The following is a 17,820-nucleotide window of genomic DNA, read 5'->3' on the forward strand; positions in this document are numbered from 1 at the left end:
ATTTGTCAAATTTTGCTTCAAAGACATGAACGAAAATCAATTTTGCATCAAATTGTTACTGGCGATAAAAAATGGATTTATTTTAAGAATTCTAAACGGAAAAAATCATGGGTTAATCTGGGACAACCATCAACATTGACTGCAAAACTAGATCAATTCGGTAAGAAGACAATGCTCTGTGTTTGGTGGGATCAGAAAGGTGTGGTGTATCATGAGCTTCTAAAACCTGGTGAAACTGTGAATACTAATTGCTACAGACAACAAATGATCAATTTGAACTACGCATTGATCGAAAAAAGACCAGAATCGGCCAGAAGACATGGCAAAGTAATTTTCTTACACGACAATGCACCTGCACACAAAGCAAAACTGGTTCACGATACAATCAAAACACTTGGCTGCGAGTTGCTAGCTCACCCGCTGTATTCACCAGACTTGGCCCCTTCCGACGACCATTTGTTTTCATCAATGGGGACACGCATTGGCTGAGGAACACTGATTCCTACGAAGAAGTAGAAAATTCGGTGTCTGATAGGTTTCCTTCAAAAGACGAACATTTCTATTGGAGTGGTGTCCACAAATTGGCAGAAAGGTGGTCAAAATGTACAAAAAGCAGTGGTTAGTACTTTGAATAAAATGTTTTTACTTTTCAATTCAAAATTAGTGTTTCATTTTCACAAAAAAAGCTCATTTCATACTGGTACACCTGTTATACATGACTTAAGTAAGTATGGAGCTATTGCATCAGCAAAATCTTGAAGGAACCTAATTGGTATACAATTTTGACCAGTAGACTTGGTTTTGTTAAATGATTTAAACTGTTAAACTCCGAGGATATCTACTTCTATGTTACTCATGTTGACAGCAAGTCTCGATTCGAGTTCTGGAATATTTGCTTTGTCTTCTTTGGTGAAGGAATTTCAGAAGGCTGTGTTTAGTGAATCTGCCATGGCAGCACTGTCATCGGCAGTATTTCCATTGGAATAGTGCAGAGAAGGCATTGACTGTGTCTTGCTGCTAGCATACTTCACATACAAGTAGAATCTCTTTGCATTTTCCACCATGTTTCGAGACAAAGTTTCGTTGTGGAAACTATTATAAGCATCTCGCATTGAAGTCCACACTAAATTTTGAGCTTCTGTAAAACATCGCCAATCTTGGAGAATTTGCATTCATTTAAATTTGCCATGCTTTTTTTTTGTTATTTCTGCAATAGGAAGGTGTGTCGAGTGAGTTTTTATCTGCTTTTTTGAATGGGTATATTTTTTGTTTATTTTTGTAAGATTTGGAAGCTACTATATTCAGTCTCACTACAACAACTCTGTGTTCGCTAATCCCGGTATCGGTTTAAATGCTCATTATTACATCAGGATTATTTGTTAACTGCTTGAAATAATTTTCAGAGAATGTGTTTAGCACAATTTCGGACAATGTTTTATGTGTACCTTCAGAGTTAAACATGTATTTTTGCAGACATATTGAGTGTAAATTATGTCACTACCAACTATAACTGTATGAGTCGGGTATGTGTTTGAAATTAGGCTCAAATTTTCTTTGAACCTTTCAGCAATTGCATCATCTGAATTGGGAGGTCAGTAAAAGGATCCAGTTACTATTTTTATTTTATCCCAGTTGCCAAGAATGTCCTGCATCTATCATACTAACCCACAGGAACTACCTGCTTCAATCTCACTACAAGATAAACAACAGCAACAAATATGCCACTGCCAACTGTGTTTAGCCCATCCTTTCTGAACACCATTACGTCCTTTGTGAAAATTTCAACTGAACTTATCTCTGGTTTCTGCCAAGTTTCAGTGCCTATAATGATTTATGCATCAGTCCTTTCTATTAGCTCTTGGAGCTCTGGCACTTTCCCAACATCAGCTACGACAACTTACTACTGTGATACCGATGGTCCCTGGATCTATGTTCTTACTGTTTTCAACCTGCAGTCTTCGAGACTAAAGTCCTTTTTGTGTTTTCCTGAGACCCTCTAACCTAAAAAGCCACCCAGTCCACCCCATACAGCCCCTTGCTATCCATGTAGCCCTCTCCTGCATGTAATGGACTCCTGAGCTATTTAGCAGAACCCAAAACCCAATCACCCTATGGCACAAGTTGAGGAATTTGCAGCCTACACGGTCGCAGAACCGTCTGAGCCTCTAATTCAGAGCTTCCTATTGGCTCTGTACCAGAGGTCTGCAATCGATCCTGTCGACTATGCTGCAAATGGTCAGCTCTGCTTCCATCTCACAAGCACAACTGGCAGCCTTGACCTCTTCTGATAGTCGCTTCAAATCAGAGAGAATCTCTTCCAATCCAAAGCAACACACATCATTGGTGCCGACATGAGCCACAACCTGCAGCTGACTGCACCCTCGTTCTGCATGGCATCCGGAAGGACCCGTTCCACATCTGCAATGACTCCATACAGTACGCACTTTGAGTGCACATTGGCTTGCTTTCCCTTCTTGGCAGCCACGTCCCTAAGGGACTCTTATAATGCACTTAACATTGTAGCTCTCAACTACCAATAATACCACCTTCTGTGAAACCCAGATCTTGCAGGCTGAGAGGCTTCCTCTGAAACAGGACAAGCGACCGCATCTGCCTGACAGGTGGACAGATAGAGAAATGAAGATAGAGTAACGGAAAGAGAGAAGAATTACAAAAGAAAAACAAACATATCTCATACACACAAATAATTTACAGATAGTTTTTCCCAAATCTAGGGACAAAGAAATGGGGTGTCCAGATCTCGATATACCATAGCGTTGTTGCAACCTCAGTCTATGGCACGTCAGTAGCACGTTAAAAGTGAAGTATTGACCACACGTTAACTTGTTAAGTGTGGCTACAAGTTCTCATTATCACTCATGTACAGCTAAAGAAAAACTTGGAATTGTGGAAGTGGGAAGAAGTATGACGTGAGCAAGGGCCATATTCGCGATTGACGAATAAACAAAATGCAGCCTCAAGAAACCGCCACGCATTTTGTGGCCATTAAGCAAAGCGTACGAACTTCAGAAAAAGTACCTGTAATTATGTAGATGAGAAGTGACCTTACGGATGTGTGGTGACTAGCGAAATGTGCCAACTTGAAACACTGGCCTTAGCTGAAGAACCAGGCATCAAAGCTAGCAGGGACTGGCGGCTATCAAGATTTTTCAATCAAAGTGGATTAGGCTTCCAGAGGAAAATTACTATAGCTCAATTGCTTCCAGGTGATTACAAAGAAAAGTAGTAAATTTTCATCACTACACTATAAATTTGCATCCTGAACATTCCTCAATGTTATCGCAAACTGGTGATGCGGATCAAACACCCGACCATTTTGAGAGGCTGCTCAGACCAACACCGAGAACAGGTAAGGGGAGTCCTGTGTCTTGGTGCAAACTGGTAGCAATGAGAAGCAAAGGTGTACAGTTATGTTGGTGTGTAACTTGGGATGGACGAAAGCTAACATCTTATGTGATATTTAAAGGTAAACTGTTCCAGAAGCCTCAGTGAAAGGCATAATGGTGAGAGCAAATCCAGAAGGGTGTATGCACAGTAGCCTTGTAGTTGACTGGGTGACGGACGTTTGACAAAGCTGCTATGGTGTGTCACCAAATTTATGTAAGACATTGTTGTCTTCAGTAGCTTCTGTGGATGTACAACAGAGGAAATGGGAGACAAGTTACAAAAAGGAAAAGCCTATCTTTGTCATTATCCCTGGAAGCCTAACATCTGCACTGCAACCACTACATGTGTGTCTAAAAAGGCTATTCAAAGCTACACTTAAACTTAAACAGCAATACATGCAATGGACTGCTGGAGAAAACAGCGCGCGCGCGCACACACACGCACACACACACACACACACACACACACACACACACACACACACACACACACACACACACGACTGGATTTGTTCCAGATTTTAAAAGAGACAACCACTCTGTAATTTAAGAAATTCATCATACATTCTCGCACATAGGTCATCTTGCATAAAAGGAAATTTGCTTGGAAAGTAATGCTTTTCAAACAACCATTCGAAATATTGTCCTGTGACTCTTAGAAATAGGTTCGTTTCAGTAGTTGTCAGAGAGCACCAGAAACAGGCCTCACTGCACTTGCGCAGCTACGATGATGCAGGAAGCGCGCGCGCGCACACACACACACACACGACTGGATTTGTCCCAGATTTGCGAGTAGGTGAAAAGTACATAGGGCTGCATTCTGCTACATTGGTGCAACAATCCTTCAAAAAGATGTAGTATCACAAATACACTGGACAGAACCGAAGATGACTCACTAGGTGAAGTTGGAGACGATGAAACGATTCTTCCACTAGTGATGATGATGATAGAATCATTACCTTAGAATAATTGTTTTCTAAGCAAAACACACATTAAAGCCGATGTTTCTTTTCTTTTTTTCCATACCTTAAAATTAGAGTGCATAGATTATTCGACAGTGCAGATTACATGCGTATATACGGACTATTGTCACGACTCGAGCATCGAACAGACCTTCACAAGTAGCCGAGGAATATATTGATTAGCCACTGACATAATTCTGCACTGGTCGGTGCAATAGTGTGCATCCAACGCCCCACCATGTGGCGTTCTGCCATCACCGGTCGACAGTGCCCAACAAGTCTGCTTGTGTCTGTATATATATGATGAAGTAAATAAAATAGAAAGAAACTTCCACATGGGAAAAATATATTAAAAACAAAGATTCCAAGACTTACCAAGCGGGAAAACGCTGGCAGACAGGCACAAGAACAAAACACACAAACACACACACAGAATTACTAGCTTTCGCAACCGATGGTTGCTTCTTCAGGAAGGAGAGGGAAAGACGAAAGGATGTGGGTTTTAAGGGAGAGGGTAAGGAGTCATTCCAATCCCGGGAGCGGAAAGACTTCCCTTAGGGGGAAAAAAAGGACAGGTGTACACTCGCGCGCACACACACACACACACACGCACACATATCCATCCGCACATACACAGACACAAGCAGACATATTTAGGCAAAGAGTAAGGGCGGAGATGTCAGTCGAGGCGGAAGTACAGAGGCAAAGAAGTTGTTGAAAGACAGGTGAAGTATGAGCGGCGGCAACTTGAAATTAACGGAGGTTGAGGCCTGGCGGATATCGAGAAGAGAGGATATACGAAGGGCGAGTTCCCATCTCCGGAGTTCGGATAGGTTGGTGTTGGTGGGAAGTATCCAGATAACTCGGACGGTGTAACACTGTGCCAAGATGTGCTCTCCGTGCACCAAGGCATGTTTAGCCACAGGGTGATCCTCATTACCAACAAACACTGTCTGCCTGTGTCCATTCATGCGAATGGACAGTTTGTTGCTGGTCATTCCCACATAGAAAGCGTCACAGTGCAGGCAGGTCAGTTGGTAAATCACGTGGGTGCTTTCACACGTGGCTCTCCCTTTGATCGTGTACACCTTCCGGGTTACAGGACTGGAGTAGGTGGTGGTGGGAGGGTGCATAGGACAGGTTTTACCGGGGGCGGTTGCAAGGGTAGGAGCCAGAGGGTAGGGAAGGTGGTTTGGGGATTTCATAGGGATGAACCAAGAGGTTACGAAGGTTAGGTGGACGGCGGAAAGACACTCTTGGTGGAGTGGGGAGGATTTCATGAAGGACGGATCTCATTTCGGGGCAGGATTTTAGGAACTCGTATCCCTGCTGGAGAGCCACATTCAAGGTCTGATCCAGTCCCGGGAAGTATTCTGTCACAAGTGTGGCGCTTTTGGGGTTCTTCTGTGAGAGGTTCTGGGTTTTAGGGGATGAGGAAGTGGCTCTGGTTATCTGCTTCTGTATCAGGTCGGGAGGGTAGTTGCGGGATGCGAAAGCTGTTTTCAGGTTGTTGGTGTAATGGTTGAGGGATTCAGGACTGGAGCAGATTCGTTTGCCACGAAGGCCTAGGCTGTAGGGAAGGGACTGTTTGATATGGAATGGGTGGCAGCTGTCATAATGGAGGTACTGTTGCTTGTTGGTGGGTTTGATGTGGATGGATGTGTGAAGCTGGCCATTGGACAGATGGAGGTCAACGTCTAGGAAAGTGGCATGGGATTTGGAGTAGGACCAGGTGAATCTGATGGAACCAAAGGAGTTGAGGTTGGAGAGGAAATTCTGGAGTTGTTCTTCACTGTGAGTCCAGATCATGAAGATGTCATCAATAAATCTGTACCAAACTTTGGGCTGGCAGGCTTGGGTAACCAAGAAGGCTTCCTCTAAGCGACCCATAAATAGATTGGCATGCGAGGGGGCCATCCTGGTACCCATGGCTGTTCCCTTTAATTGTTGGTATGTCTGGTCTTCAAAAGTGAAGAAGTTGTGGGTCAGGATGAAGCTGGCTAAGGTGACGAGGAAAGAGGTTTTGGGTAGGGTGGCAGGTGATCGGCGTGAAAGGAAGTGCTCCATTGCAGCGAGACCCTGGACGTGCGGGATATTCGTGTATAGGGAAGTGTCATCAATGGTTACAAGGATGGTTTCCGGGGGTAACAGACTGGGTACAGATTCCAGGCGTTCGAGAAAGTGGTTGATGTCTTTGATGAAGGATGGGAGACTGCATGTAATGGGTTGAAGGTGTTGATCTACGTAGGCACTTCCTTTCACGCCGATCACCTAGCGAAAGCTAGCAATTCTGTGTGTGTGTTTGTGTGTTTTGTTCTTGTGCCTGTCTGCCGGCATTTTCCCGCTTGGTAAGTCTTGGAATCTTTGTTTTTAATATATATATATATATATTGGATGCTTCTGCCTTCTCCTGTGTTGTAGCATCATTGCCACCTGTTGGTCACTTTCTGAACCTCAAGGAACACTACTGCCACCAACCCACTCCATCACATCAATTTTCGAAAGTTTATGGGACTTTTAACGTTTTCATCTTAATCACCCTCGTATAGTAGTGATTTCCCAGTGGTCAAAACATACTCCTACCACTGCATTCTGTGGTGTGACAAGAGCAGATGTGAGTCAAATGAACAAAGTCCTGACTTATATTTGACTGAGCCTAACGCAAAAGACACATTCCATGGTTGCAGATTCTCTAATTTTCCAGCAATCAAAACAGACTCTCATAGGTGAGTTTCATAGTGTGACAAGATATTGGGACTTTCACACTGCCGTACTCCGTGCTTAAGTAATTACAGGTGAGGAAAAGCTGCAGTAGTAATTTAATAAATGTTAAAGTGATTTTTTATGCATCCAAATGTCTTTTCTGTTCCATGTCAACAGTGACACAACATGCTGATGGAAGAATCTGTGTGTGTAGGTTCCACAGACACTGAGCTGAGTAATACTACAGCTTATGCAGCACCAAATGATTATAAGTATATCCTGCTGTTTACTGTTGCCAGTCTATGGATCCATTGTAACAGAGTAATTCAATGTGGTAATAAAATAAACAAAAATGTTTATGTACCTGCAATTCTCACTTATGTTCTAGCTTTTGTTGAGTTTTTATGCACCGTTCTTATGAGCTACAGCATGTGTATCTGTCTTCATGAGAACAGTAAATCATATTGCTCTGAGAGGGTTTGTTTTCTACCCAATGTTGATATTCCCAATAATCAACAAATATGACAATGCTTTTGGTGTATTACTTTCTAACATGAATTATTAGATGAAAACAAAATAGAGTTAAAAATCTATGAAGCACTTAAAGAAGTACAATAAGTATCTCCAAAAAATAAGCATAGAATAGACATTGTCATTTAGGTAAGACCAAATTAATAAGAAACTGCTTTCTTCTTACGCCAATAAATGAACATACAACCAAAGTCATTATAATGAATGCAGCTTACAAAGTGGTGGAAACTATTGTTCTGAATGTGGTAATAAATGATAAAACCAAATTTTCAGAAGCTAGATGTAATGCCTCAGTTCGCAGTGAGCTGCGCCGAATTGTAGTGTTGACATCATGCAAAGCTTCTACGACTTCAGAGAGATAATGCTGAGAAATACAAAAGTTTCAAATATTTTGTGTGACTACTTTTGAAATAGGAAACTGGAGATCTTAGAATCTGAACACACCTCATCCAAAATATTTAAAGTGCAACAACAGCAAGACGCAATCAATACCTTTAATGTGCAATAACAATGGACTTGTCACTGATGATAGTGCCACTAAAGCAGAGTTACTAAACACAGTTTTACGGAACTCCACCACCAAAAAAGAGAAGAAGTAAATATTCCCAAATCTGAATCAAGAACAATTGGCAATGTGAGAAATTTAGAAGCAGATAATCTCGGTGTAGTGAAGCAGCTTAAATCACTTAATAAAGGGAAGACCTCTAGTGCAGATTGTATACCAGTCAGTTTCCTTTTAGAGTATGCTGATACAATAGCTCCATAATTAGCAATCATATACAATCGCTGCCCCCCATGAACCATGGACCTTGCCGTTGGTGGGGAGGCTTGCGTGCCTCAGCGATACAGATGGCCATACCGTAGGTGCAACCACAACTGAGGGGTATCTGTTGAGAGGCCAGACAAACGTGTGGTTCCTGAAGAGGGGCAGCAGCCTTTTCAGTAGTTGCAGGGGCAACAGTCTGGATGATTGACTGATCTGGCCTTGCAACATTAACCAAAACGGCCTTGCTGTGCTGGTACTGCGAACGGCTGAAAGCGAGGGGAAACTACAGCCGTAATTTTTCCCGAGGACATGCAGCTTTACTGTATGATTAAATGACGATGGCATCCTCTTGGGTAAAATATTCCGGAGGTAAAATAGTCCCCCATTTGGATCTCCGGGCGGGGACTACTCAGGAGGATGTCGGTTATCAGGAGAAAGAAAACTGGCGTTCTACAGATCGGAGCGTGGAATGTCAGATTCCTTAATCGGGCAGGTAGGTTAGAAAATTTAAAAAGGGAAATGGATAGGTTAAAGTTAGATATAGTGGGAATTAGTGAAGTTCGGTGGCAGGAGGAACAAGACTTCTGGTCAGGTGACTACAGGGTTATAAACACAAAATCAAATAGGGGTAATGCAGGAGTATGTTTAATAATGAATAGGAAAATAGGAATTTGGGTAAGCTACTACAAACAGCATAGTGAACGCATTATTGTGGCCAAGATAAATACGAAGCCCACACCTACTACAGTAGTACAAGTTTATATGCCAACTAGCTCTGCAGATGACGAAGAAATTGAAGAAATGTACGATGAAATAAAAGAAATTATTCAGATAGTGAAGGGAGATGAAAATTTAATAGTAATGGGTGACTGGAATTCGAGTGTAGGAAAAGGGAGAGAAGGAAACATAGTAGGTGAATATGGATTGGGGCTAAGAAATGAAAGAGGAAGCCGCCTAGCAGAATTTTGCACAGAGCACAACTTAATCATAGGTAACACTTGGTTTAAGAATCATGAAAGAAGGTTGTATACGTGGAAGAACCCTGGAGATACTAAAAGGTATGAGATAGATTATATAATGGTAAGACAGAGATTTAGGAATCAGGTTTTAAGTTGTAAGACATTTCCAGGGGCAGATGTGGACTCTGACCACAATCTAATGGTTATGACCTGTAGATTAAAACTGAAGAAACTGAAAAAATGTGGGAAATTAAGGAGATGGGACCTGGATAAACTAAAAGAACCAGAGGTTGTACAGAGTTTCACGGAGAGCATAAGGGAACAATTGACAGGAATAGGGGAAAGAAATACAGTAGAAGAAGAATGGGTAGCTCTGAGGGATGAAGTAGTGAAAGCAGCATAGGATAAAGTAGGTAAAAAGACGAGGGCTGCTAGAAATCCTTGGGTAACAGAAGAAATATTGAATTTAATTGATGAAAGGAGAAAATATAAAAATGCAGTAAATGAAGCAGGCAAAAAGGAATACAAACGTCTCAAAAATGAGATCGACAGGAAGTGCAAAATGGCTAAACAGGGATGGCTAGAGGACAAATGTAAGGATGTAGAAGCTTATCTCACTAGGGGTAAGATAGATACTGCCTACAGGAAAATTAAAGAGACCTTTGGAGAGAAGAGAACCACGTGTATGAATATCAAGAGCTCAGATGGCAACCCAGTTCTAAGCAAAGAAGGGAAGGCAGAAAGGTGAAAGGAGTATATAGAAGGTTTATACAAGGGTGATGTACTTGAGGGCAATATTATGGAAATGGAAGAGGATGTAGATGAAGACGAAATGGGAGATACGATACTGCGTGAAGAGTTTGACAGAGCACTGAAAGACCTGAGTCGAAACAAGGCCCCCGGAGTAGACAACATTCCATTGGAGCTACTGACGGCCTTGGGAGAGCCAGTCCTGACAAAACTCTACCATCTGGTGAGCAAGATGTATGAAACAGGCGATATACCCTCAGACTTCAAGAAGAATATAATAATTCCAATCCCAAAGAAAGCAGGTGTGACAGATGCGAAAATTACCGAACAATCAGTTTAATAAACCATAGCTGCAAAATACTAACACGAATTCTTTACAGACGAATGGAAAAACTGGTAGAAGCGGACCTCGGGGAAGATCAGTTTGGATTCCGTAGAAATAATGGAACACGTGAGGCAATACTGACCTTACGACTTATCTTAGAAGAAAGATTAAGGAAAGGCAAACCCATGTTTCTAGCATTTGTACTTAGAGAAAGCTTTTGATAATGTTAACTGGAATACTCTCTTTCAAATTCTAAAGGTGGCAGGGGTAAAATACAGGGAGCGAAAGGCTATTTACAATTTGTACAGAAACAAGATGGCAGTCATAAGAGTCGAGGGGCATGAAAGGGAAGCAGTGGTTGGGAAAGGAGTGAGACAGGGTTGTAGCCTCTCCCCGATGTTATTCAATCTGTATATTGAGCAAGCAGTGAAGGAAACAAAAGAAAAATTTGGAGTAGGTATTAAAATTCATGGAGACGAAGTAAAAACTTTGAGGTTCGCCGATGACATTGTAATTCTGTCAGAGACGGCAAAGGACTTGGAAGAGCAGTTGAACGGAATGGACAGTGTCTTGAAAGGAGGATATAAGATGAACATCAACAAAAGCAAAACGAGGATAATGGAATGTAGTCAAATTAAATCAGGTGATGCTGAGGGAATTAGATTAGGAAATAAGACACTTAAAGTAGTAAAGGAATTTTGCTATTTAGGAAGTAAAATAACTGAGGATGGTCGAAGTAGAGAGGATATAAAATGTAGACTGGCAATGGCAAGGAAAGCGTTTCTGAAGAAGAGAAATTTGTTAACATCAAGTATACATTTATGCATCAGGAAGTCGTTTCTGGAAGTATTTGTATGGAGTGTGGCCATGTATGGAAGTGAAACATGGACGATAACTAGTTTGGACAAGAAGAGAATAGAAGCTTTCGAAATGTGGTGCTACAGAAGAATACTGAAGATAAGGTGGATAGATCACGTAACTAATGAGGAGGTATTGAATAGGATTGGGGAGAAGAGAAGTTTGTGGCACAACTTGACTAGAAGAAGGGATCGGTTGGTAGGACATGTTTTGAGGCATCAAGGGATCACAAATTTAGCATTGGAGGGCAGTGTGGAGGGTAAAAATCGTAGAGGGAGACCGAGAGATGAGTACACTAAGCAGATGCAGAAGGATGTAGGTTGTAGTAGGTACTGGGAGATGAAGCAGCTTGCACAGGATAGAGTAGCATGGAGAGCTGCATCAAACCAGTCTCAGGACTGAAGACAACAACAACAACAAAAACAACAACAACAACATACAATCGCTCACTCATGGAATGTTGTGTACCTAAAGCCTGGAAAGATGCACAGGTGACACCAATACCCAAGAACTGACATTGGAGTAATCAGATGAATTACAGAGTCATATCACTAACATCATTCTGCAGTAGGATTTTGTAACATATACAGTGTCTGAACATCATGAATTATCTCAAAGGAAACACTATATTGACAAACAGATAATATGGATTCAGAAGTAGTTGTTCCCTTGAAACACAACTAGCTCTTTATTCACACAAAGTAATGAGCATTGATGATGGGGTATGTGAAACTGATTCCATATTTTTAGATTTGCCAGTAGACTTCTGACACTGTTCCTCACAAGCAACTAATAATCAAATTGCATGCTCAGTTGTGCGACTGGATTTGTGGGTTCCTGTTAGAAAGGTCACAGATCGTAGTAACTGATGGAAAGTCACAAAGTAAATTGGAAGTAATATGTGGTGTTCCCTGGACTTTTAAAGGGGGAGGGGGGGGTGACGCTTTTGCAAGATCTTTGATATGCAGCAACATGTACGTTGCATATTTTCAGATTACGAAAGTGTAAATTTAAATTCCACCAAACGCTGCATGTTACTTTCAGAAGCATTGAAATCATACTTGCAATTTACATTTGTAGCCAGTCATAGCTCGTCATGTGATATCGCCTGCCGATGACAGCGGATATTCTAGCATAAGACACATGATGCAGTCAGCCAACGGCAATATCACTGTTAAGTTGCGTGTACACACAAATTGGAAGAGTTAATGGTTTAAATTAATATACACAGCGTTACTACAATAAAAGCAAAGCTTTCACACATAATATTGGTATTGAAGATTAATAAGCTGCAAGAGAAGCTAAGCTTTCACATATAATGTTGATATTTTTTACGCATGTTACACTTTAAGATACATCAGACAAATGTGTCAGTAAAACTTTTAATAAAGACGTAAAAGGCTGATCTGATCTCGAAATTTTTCTAAATTTATGTTCTCAAAGATTTTATTTTTAAAAGGACAACCACTCTGTAATTTAAGAAATTCATCATACATTCTCGCACATAGGTCATCTTGCATAAAAGGAAATTTGCTTGGAAAGTAAAGCTTTTCAAACAACCATTCGAAATATTGTCCTGTGACTCTTAGAAATAGGTTCGTTTCAGTAGTTGTCAGAGAGCACCAGAAACAGGCCTCACTGCACTTGCGCAGCTACGATGATGCAGGAAGCCCATACGTTCATAGATGTAAAACATGTAAAAGATATTACATTATGTCATAAAAGAAATAAGACATCAGAGGATACTCCAAGAGTATTGGAATTTCGTGAACTATACTAAAATGCATAATTCGGTTTAAAGTGCACATTCGTATGTCCAGATCTGGATGTAAATTTTCTTGAGTACCTGTACTGTATTATCGCACATTTGGTTCTTTATTATGGCATAATACCATACGTGCTAGAAGATGAAAACATGCACTTTTGAAATGCACCATACAGTTGAAGCTAGCCAATAGTGTGGAATTAAACACTTCGTTTCAAATAAATTGACTGCCTCAGCAGAAAAGATTAATGAAAGCCAAATTTCTTTAGCCAACTGACAAAAATAATTTCATTGTTCTGCAAGTCGATTAATGCCTGACTGTCAGAAAGGAGCACATAAAATAAAATCTGAAGCTAATAACATATTTTGGCCTTCTGTACTCATGCCAATGTATTTTAATTCACTTGATAGTTCCCGGCCACTGAAATACATTTTGTTTTCATTTGACATGAAAGCAATAAATGAAGACATGACGTACACTATGCACACTTTAAAAAATGATCTTGTGGTTCATTCAGAACTAAACTTATAATATGTTCAAAAATGTTAAAAAAACAAACAGGGACGCGTTTCAAAATCATACGAATAATTGACACACCAACGCGTGCTGGATACTAGGTGCTTCATGAAACAAGGTTTTTTTCCCCTCAAGAATATGAATTTGGCAGCCCCCCTTCCCTTCCCTGAAATTGCCGCTTGGGATGAATACCCTGGTTTGCCCCGAGTGAATGTGGCAGCTTGCACACACCAGTCAAACTTTTCCAGGTACCATCATGCTGCTTGCTGCTGCAGTTGCTGCTACATATACCGCTAAAAGCCAAACTTCTATAGCCAGAAGGGGGAGAAGGTACTACACATGCACGACTCAACCGTGCACGCGCACGAACCCGCCTGCAACTGCTCAAATGAATCTAAAGTAAACAGTTGTGACATCACACTCATCAGAGGCAATTTGTTGTTATGAAGCATTGCACAGTCTTCCTAAGGCCTTTGAACATTTTGCTGTTGGCAGACGCTTGTATGAGCACTGTGTTTTGTTGTTGTATACGGCGCATTTCCTTTGCAACTTCAGTTTTATTTTTGTTTTTATTTCTCGTTCATGTTTTATTCCTGCAGTATTATTCTGCACTAGTGGGATACATAATATCCTTTGTTAGAGTATTGTTTCGTACCAGTCAAAATTACAAAAATTTAACTGAAAACTAAAACAAAACAAAACAAAAATTCCAGGGATTCTAAAAAATTCACAGGTTTATCCTGGTTTTCTCCTGGATGAAAAAATTCCCCAAGTTTTTCTCGCTCTCCCCATTGTCCTGGGTCGTATACACCCTGTCCAAGCAAGTGTTATAAGCTCTCGGCTGTCCTAATGACATATGAGATAATCTCAGCATCCTCTTGATATTGCTTGTATTTACTATCACATTATCAAGACCAATTGCAGAATGATTTAGACAAGATTTCTACATGGTGCAAAGGTGGCAATCAGCTCTAAATAACAACAAGTGTGAAGCCATCCACATTAGTACTAAAAGAAATCTGCTAAAATTTGGTTATACAATAAATCACAAAAAAGTAAATACTGTAAATTCTACAAAATATTTAGGGATTACAGTTACAAATAACTTAATTTAATTGGAACAATCACATAGATAATATTGTGGAGAAACCAAACCAAAGACTGTGACTTATTGGTAGAACACTTAGAATGTGTTACAGGTCTACTAAAGATATTGCTAACAGCACACTTGTCTGCCCTCTTCCGAAGTATTGCTGTGCAATGTCGGATCCGCATCAGATGGGGCTGATGGAGGCCATCAAAAAAGTTCGAGGGCAGTTCTTTTTCACTGTTGCAGAACAGGGGGGAGAGTGCCGTGGACACACTACGTGAATTAGGGTGGCAGTCATTAAAAAAAAAGAAGTGTTTTCTGTTGTGGCAGGATCTTCTCATGAAATTTCAATCACCTGTTTTCTCTTCCAATTGCAAAAACATTTTGTTAGTGCCCACCTACATACGAAGAAATGATCATCGTAACAAAATAAGAGAAACCGGAGCTCCCGTAGATAGATTTAAATGCTCATTTTTCCCATGTGTCATTCGAGAATGGAACAGAAGAGAAATAGCATGAAGGTGGTTCAATAAACCCTCTGCCAAGCACTTAATCGTGAAGTGCAGAGTAACGATGTAGATGTAGTTATAGATCTCCCACTTTTAACTCGCCCTACTCACTCAAAACTACAGTTGTGGTAATTGATGTTAAAGACAATGAACTTTGTCCTTCAGGGTGTTCTACATGACCAAACACTACTCAGAAAAAGATAAACATTTTGTAGTTTTAGACTCACCACTCAGTTGCCTGGCAGCACTGTCTAGCATGTTCTGTATGTAGTTCCCCACGTAGTTCTGGACCTTTAAGAAAAGAATTGGCATGACAATTGTAATGACTGATATACTTCTATATAATTATCATTTGGAGACACATGCAACAACATTGGCCTACAATTAACTGCGCGCCGACCTAATATTACGATGTCATTGTGAATCGTATAAGGCACACTTTTTGTCTCGCGGATCTCAACAGTCTTGTTCATTATTTAAATTTGTCCGTGGAACAGGCTGGGATTTTAGGTTCACAGTTAAAAAGTTCTCCTCCTCTTCTCCACAATATAAAAGCAAGTGTTTATCATAACTAGCATGCTGTATTTTTTCTGAATACAGGGTGTACATTAAGTCTGGGAATACTTTCAGTTATTTATTGCACAAGAACCAAACATTGTACAGATATCATACTTATGTCATTTTGAAGAGGAACCTTGAAAGTTTTTTCACGTATACCGCCTCAACATAGTTTGGTGATTTGCTGATAGTCAGCACTAGTCACAAGCGTGGAGAGTTCAGGTGCAGAGTGAGCTTACTGTGTGTTGTAGTTCAACAGAAACAAGTGTGCTACACCTGTTCCACGGATGTTAAGAACCAAGTACGGAAAGAAGCCACCAACAAGGAATGCCATTTACCACTGGCACAACAAATTCGTTACGACGGATTGCTTGTGCCCAAGAATGAGAAGCAGACGTCCCAGTGTGAGTGAAATTAATGTGGAAAGAAATCTGTGTGCCGTGCATCCCGTGAACTTGAAAAGGCTCTGATGACAGTGGGGAAAGTCCTGCGATAGACGCTGTCTATGAAACCATTCAAATTGAAGCTAGTGCAGAATCTCTATGACGACATCAAAGACAAGCGTTTTGAGTTTCGTACACAGTTGCAACAATTGAATGAGGATGAGGATGGCATTGCTGATTACTTAATTTTTAGCAAGGAAACCACTTTTCACACTAATGAGAAAGTGAACAAGCATAATTGTCAAACCTGGGGTACAAAGAATCCACACAAATTCATTGAATCTCTTGTGCCTTGTCGTGGCAAAAACTGTACAAGCCATTCTTCTTCACCAAGAGCACTGTCACTGAATATTCCTACTTGGACATGTTGCAGCAATGACTGATGCCTCAAATGCAATTGGCCTGTCCGTTCATCGTTCAGCAGGATGGGGCTCCACCCCATTTTCATTGTGAAGTTCATGGGTACCTGAACACAGAGCTGCCACATCGATGGATTGGCCGTGCTACAGAAGGAGACAGCTGTTTCACGAAATGGCCTCCCCAATCACCAGATCTCACTCCGTGTGACTTTTTTCTGTGGGGACACATTAAAGATCTGATGTATGTACTGCCTCTACCACATGATGTAGCACAGCTCAGAGAAAATATAAGATGCGACTGCCACAGTCGACGATTCCATGCTGGGATGGGTATGGCAAGAATTCGATTACCGTATTGACATCTGCCGGGTCACCCACTGTTCGCATATCGATTGTTGGTAAAAAAAAAAATAATAATAATAATAATTTAAAAAAATAAAAATAATAATAGTAATAATTCTTCAGCATTTCTCTTCAAAATGCAGTATGTATGACATCTGTACAGTGTTTAGTTCTTGTGCAATAAATGATTGAAAGTGTTTCTGGACTTTATGTACACCCTGTATTTCTCCAAAGAAAATGACAATGTTTTCTGTAATAATCTCAAGTCTGTTATAGAGATTCTTGACTGTGATTTCTGTCAGTGAAAATGAGTCGCACTTATTCAGATATTTCAGCAAAGTTAGTCTTTCTCCACAATGGGAACAAAGTTCCTTCTGTTCCAACTGCTCATGAGGTTAAGCTGAAGGCGACTCTTGAGAAATTTAAGCTGTTACGCACAGTCAACAAATATGAGAAATATAAATACACTATATGTGGATATCTCAGGATAATTGCAATTCTTCTCGGTGTGCAGCTCAGGTATACAAAATGGTGATGCTTTCATATGTAAGTGAGACAGCAGAAACATAAAAACCTGTGTTATTGCAAGAAATGACTTGCTCTGAATTAACTAAGCTATCTGGCCAGATGAATGTGATGAACACCCCTTTTGTTAATTCCCAAAACTGACCTCTATATTCTCTACACACTGCATTGGGTCTCTCCAAAAACTTGGCAAAAGTTTTGGACAAAACTTCACATGGATTCATGTTCTTATGTGGGTTTCCAAGGATCAGTGCAGAAAAATTAAGGAAGGATATTTGTGGCACTGCAGATGGGGGACTTTATGTCTAATGAACATTTCATTGATATGTTGAGTGGTGTTTAAAGAATGACATTGGCTCCAAAATGCACAACGATTTTACATCCCACATTTATTTGGATTTTTTTTCTTTCTTTCCCTTGTTTGGATCCAGACTACTACCTCCAAAAATAT

The 17,820-nt window shown here is 40.6% G+C and overlaps 1 protein-coding gene across 2 annotated transcripts in view; it reads right to left on the bottom strand.

Moving 5' to 3' along the window:
- The window catches only part of LOC126292189 (double-strand break repair protein MRE11), a 120,294-nt gene that overhangs the window by 53,156 nt on the left and 49,318 nt on the right, over nt 1-17,820 (bottom strand). For both annotated transcript variants that reach the window (XM_049986033.1, XM_049986032.1), the window contains exon 8: nt 15,370-15,433. In XM_049986033.1, coding sequence (XP_049841990.1) covers nt 15,370-15,433 — 64 coding nt within the window. The remainder of the gene's footprint in view (nt 1-15,369; nt 15,434-17,820) is intronic.

The sequence above is a fragment of the Schistocerca gregaria genome, chromosome 9 (genome assembly GCF_023897955.1).
Source record: "Schistocerca gregaria isolate iqSchGreg1 chromosome 9, iqSchGreg1.2, whole genome shotgun sequence".
In the NCBI taxonomy this organism is placed as follows: domain Eukaryota; kingdom Metazoa; phylum Arthropoda; class Insecta; order Orthoptera; family Acrididae; genus Schistocerca; species Schistocerca gregaria.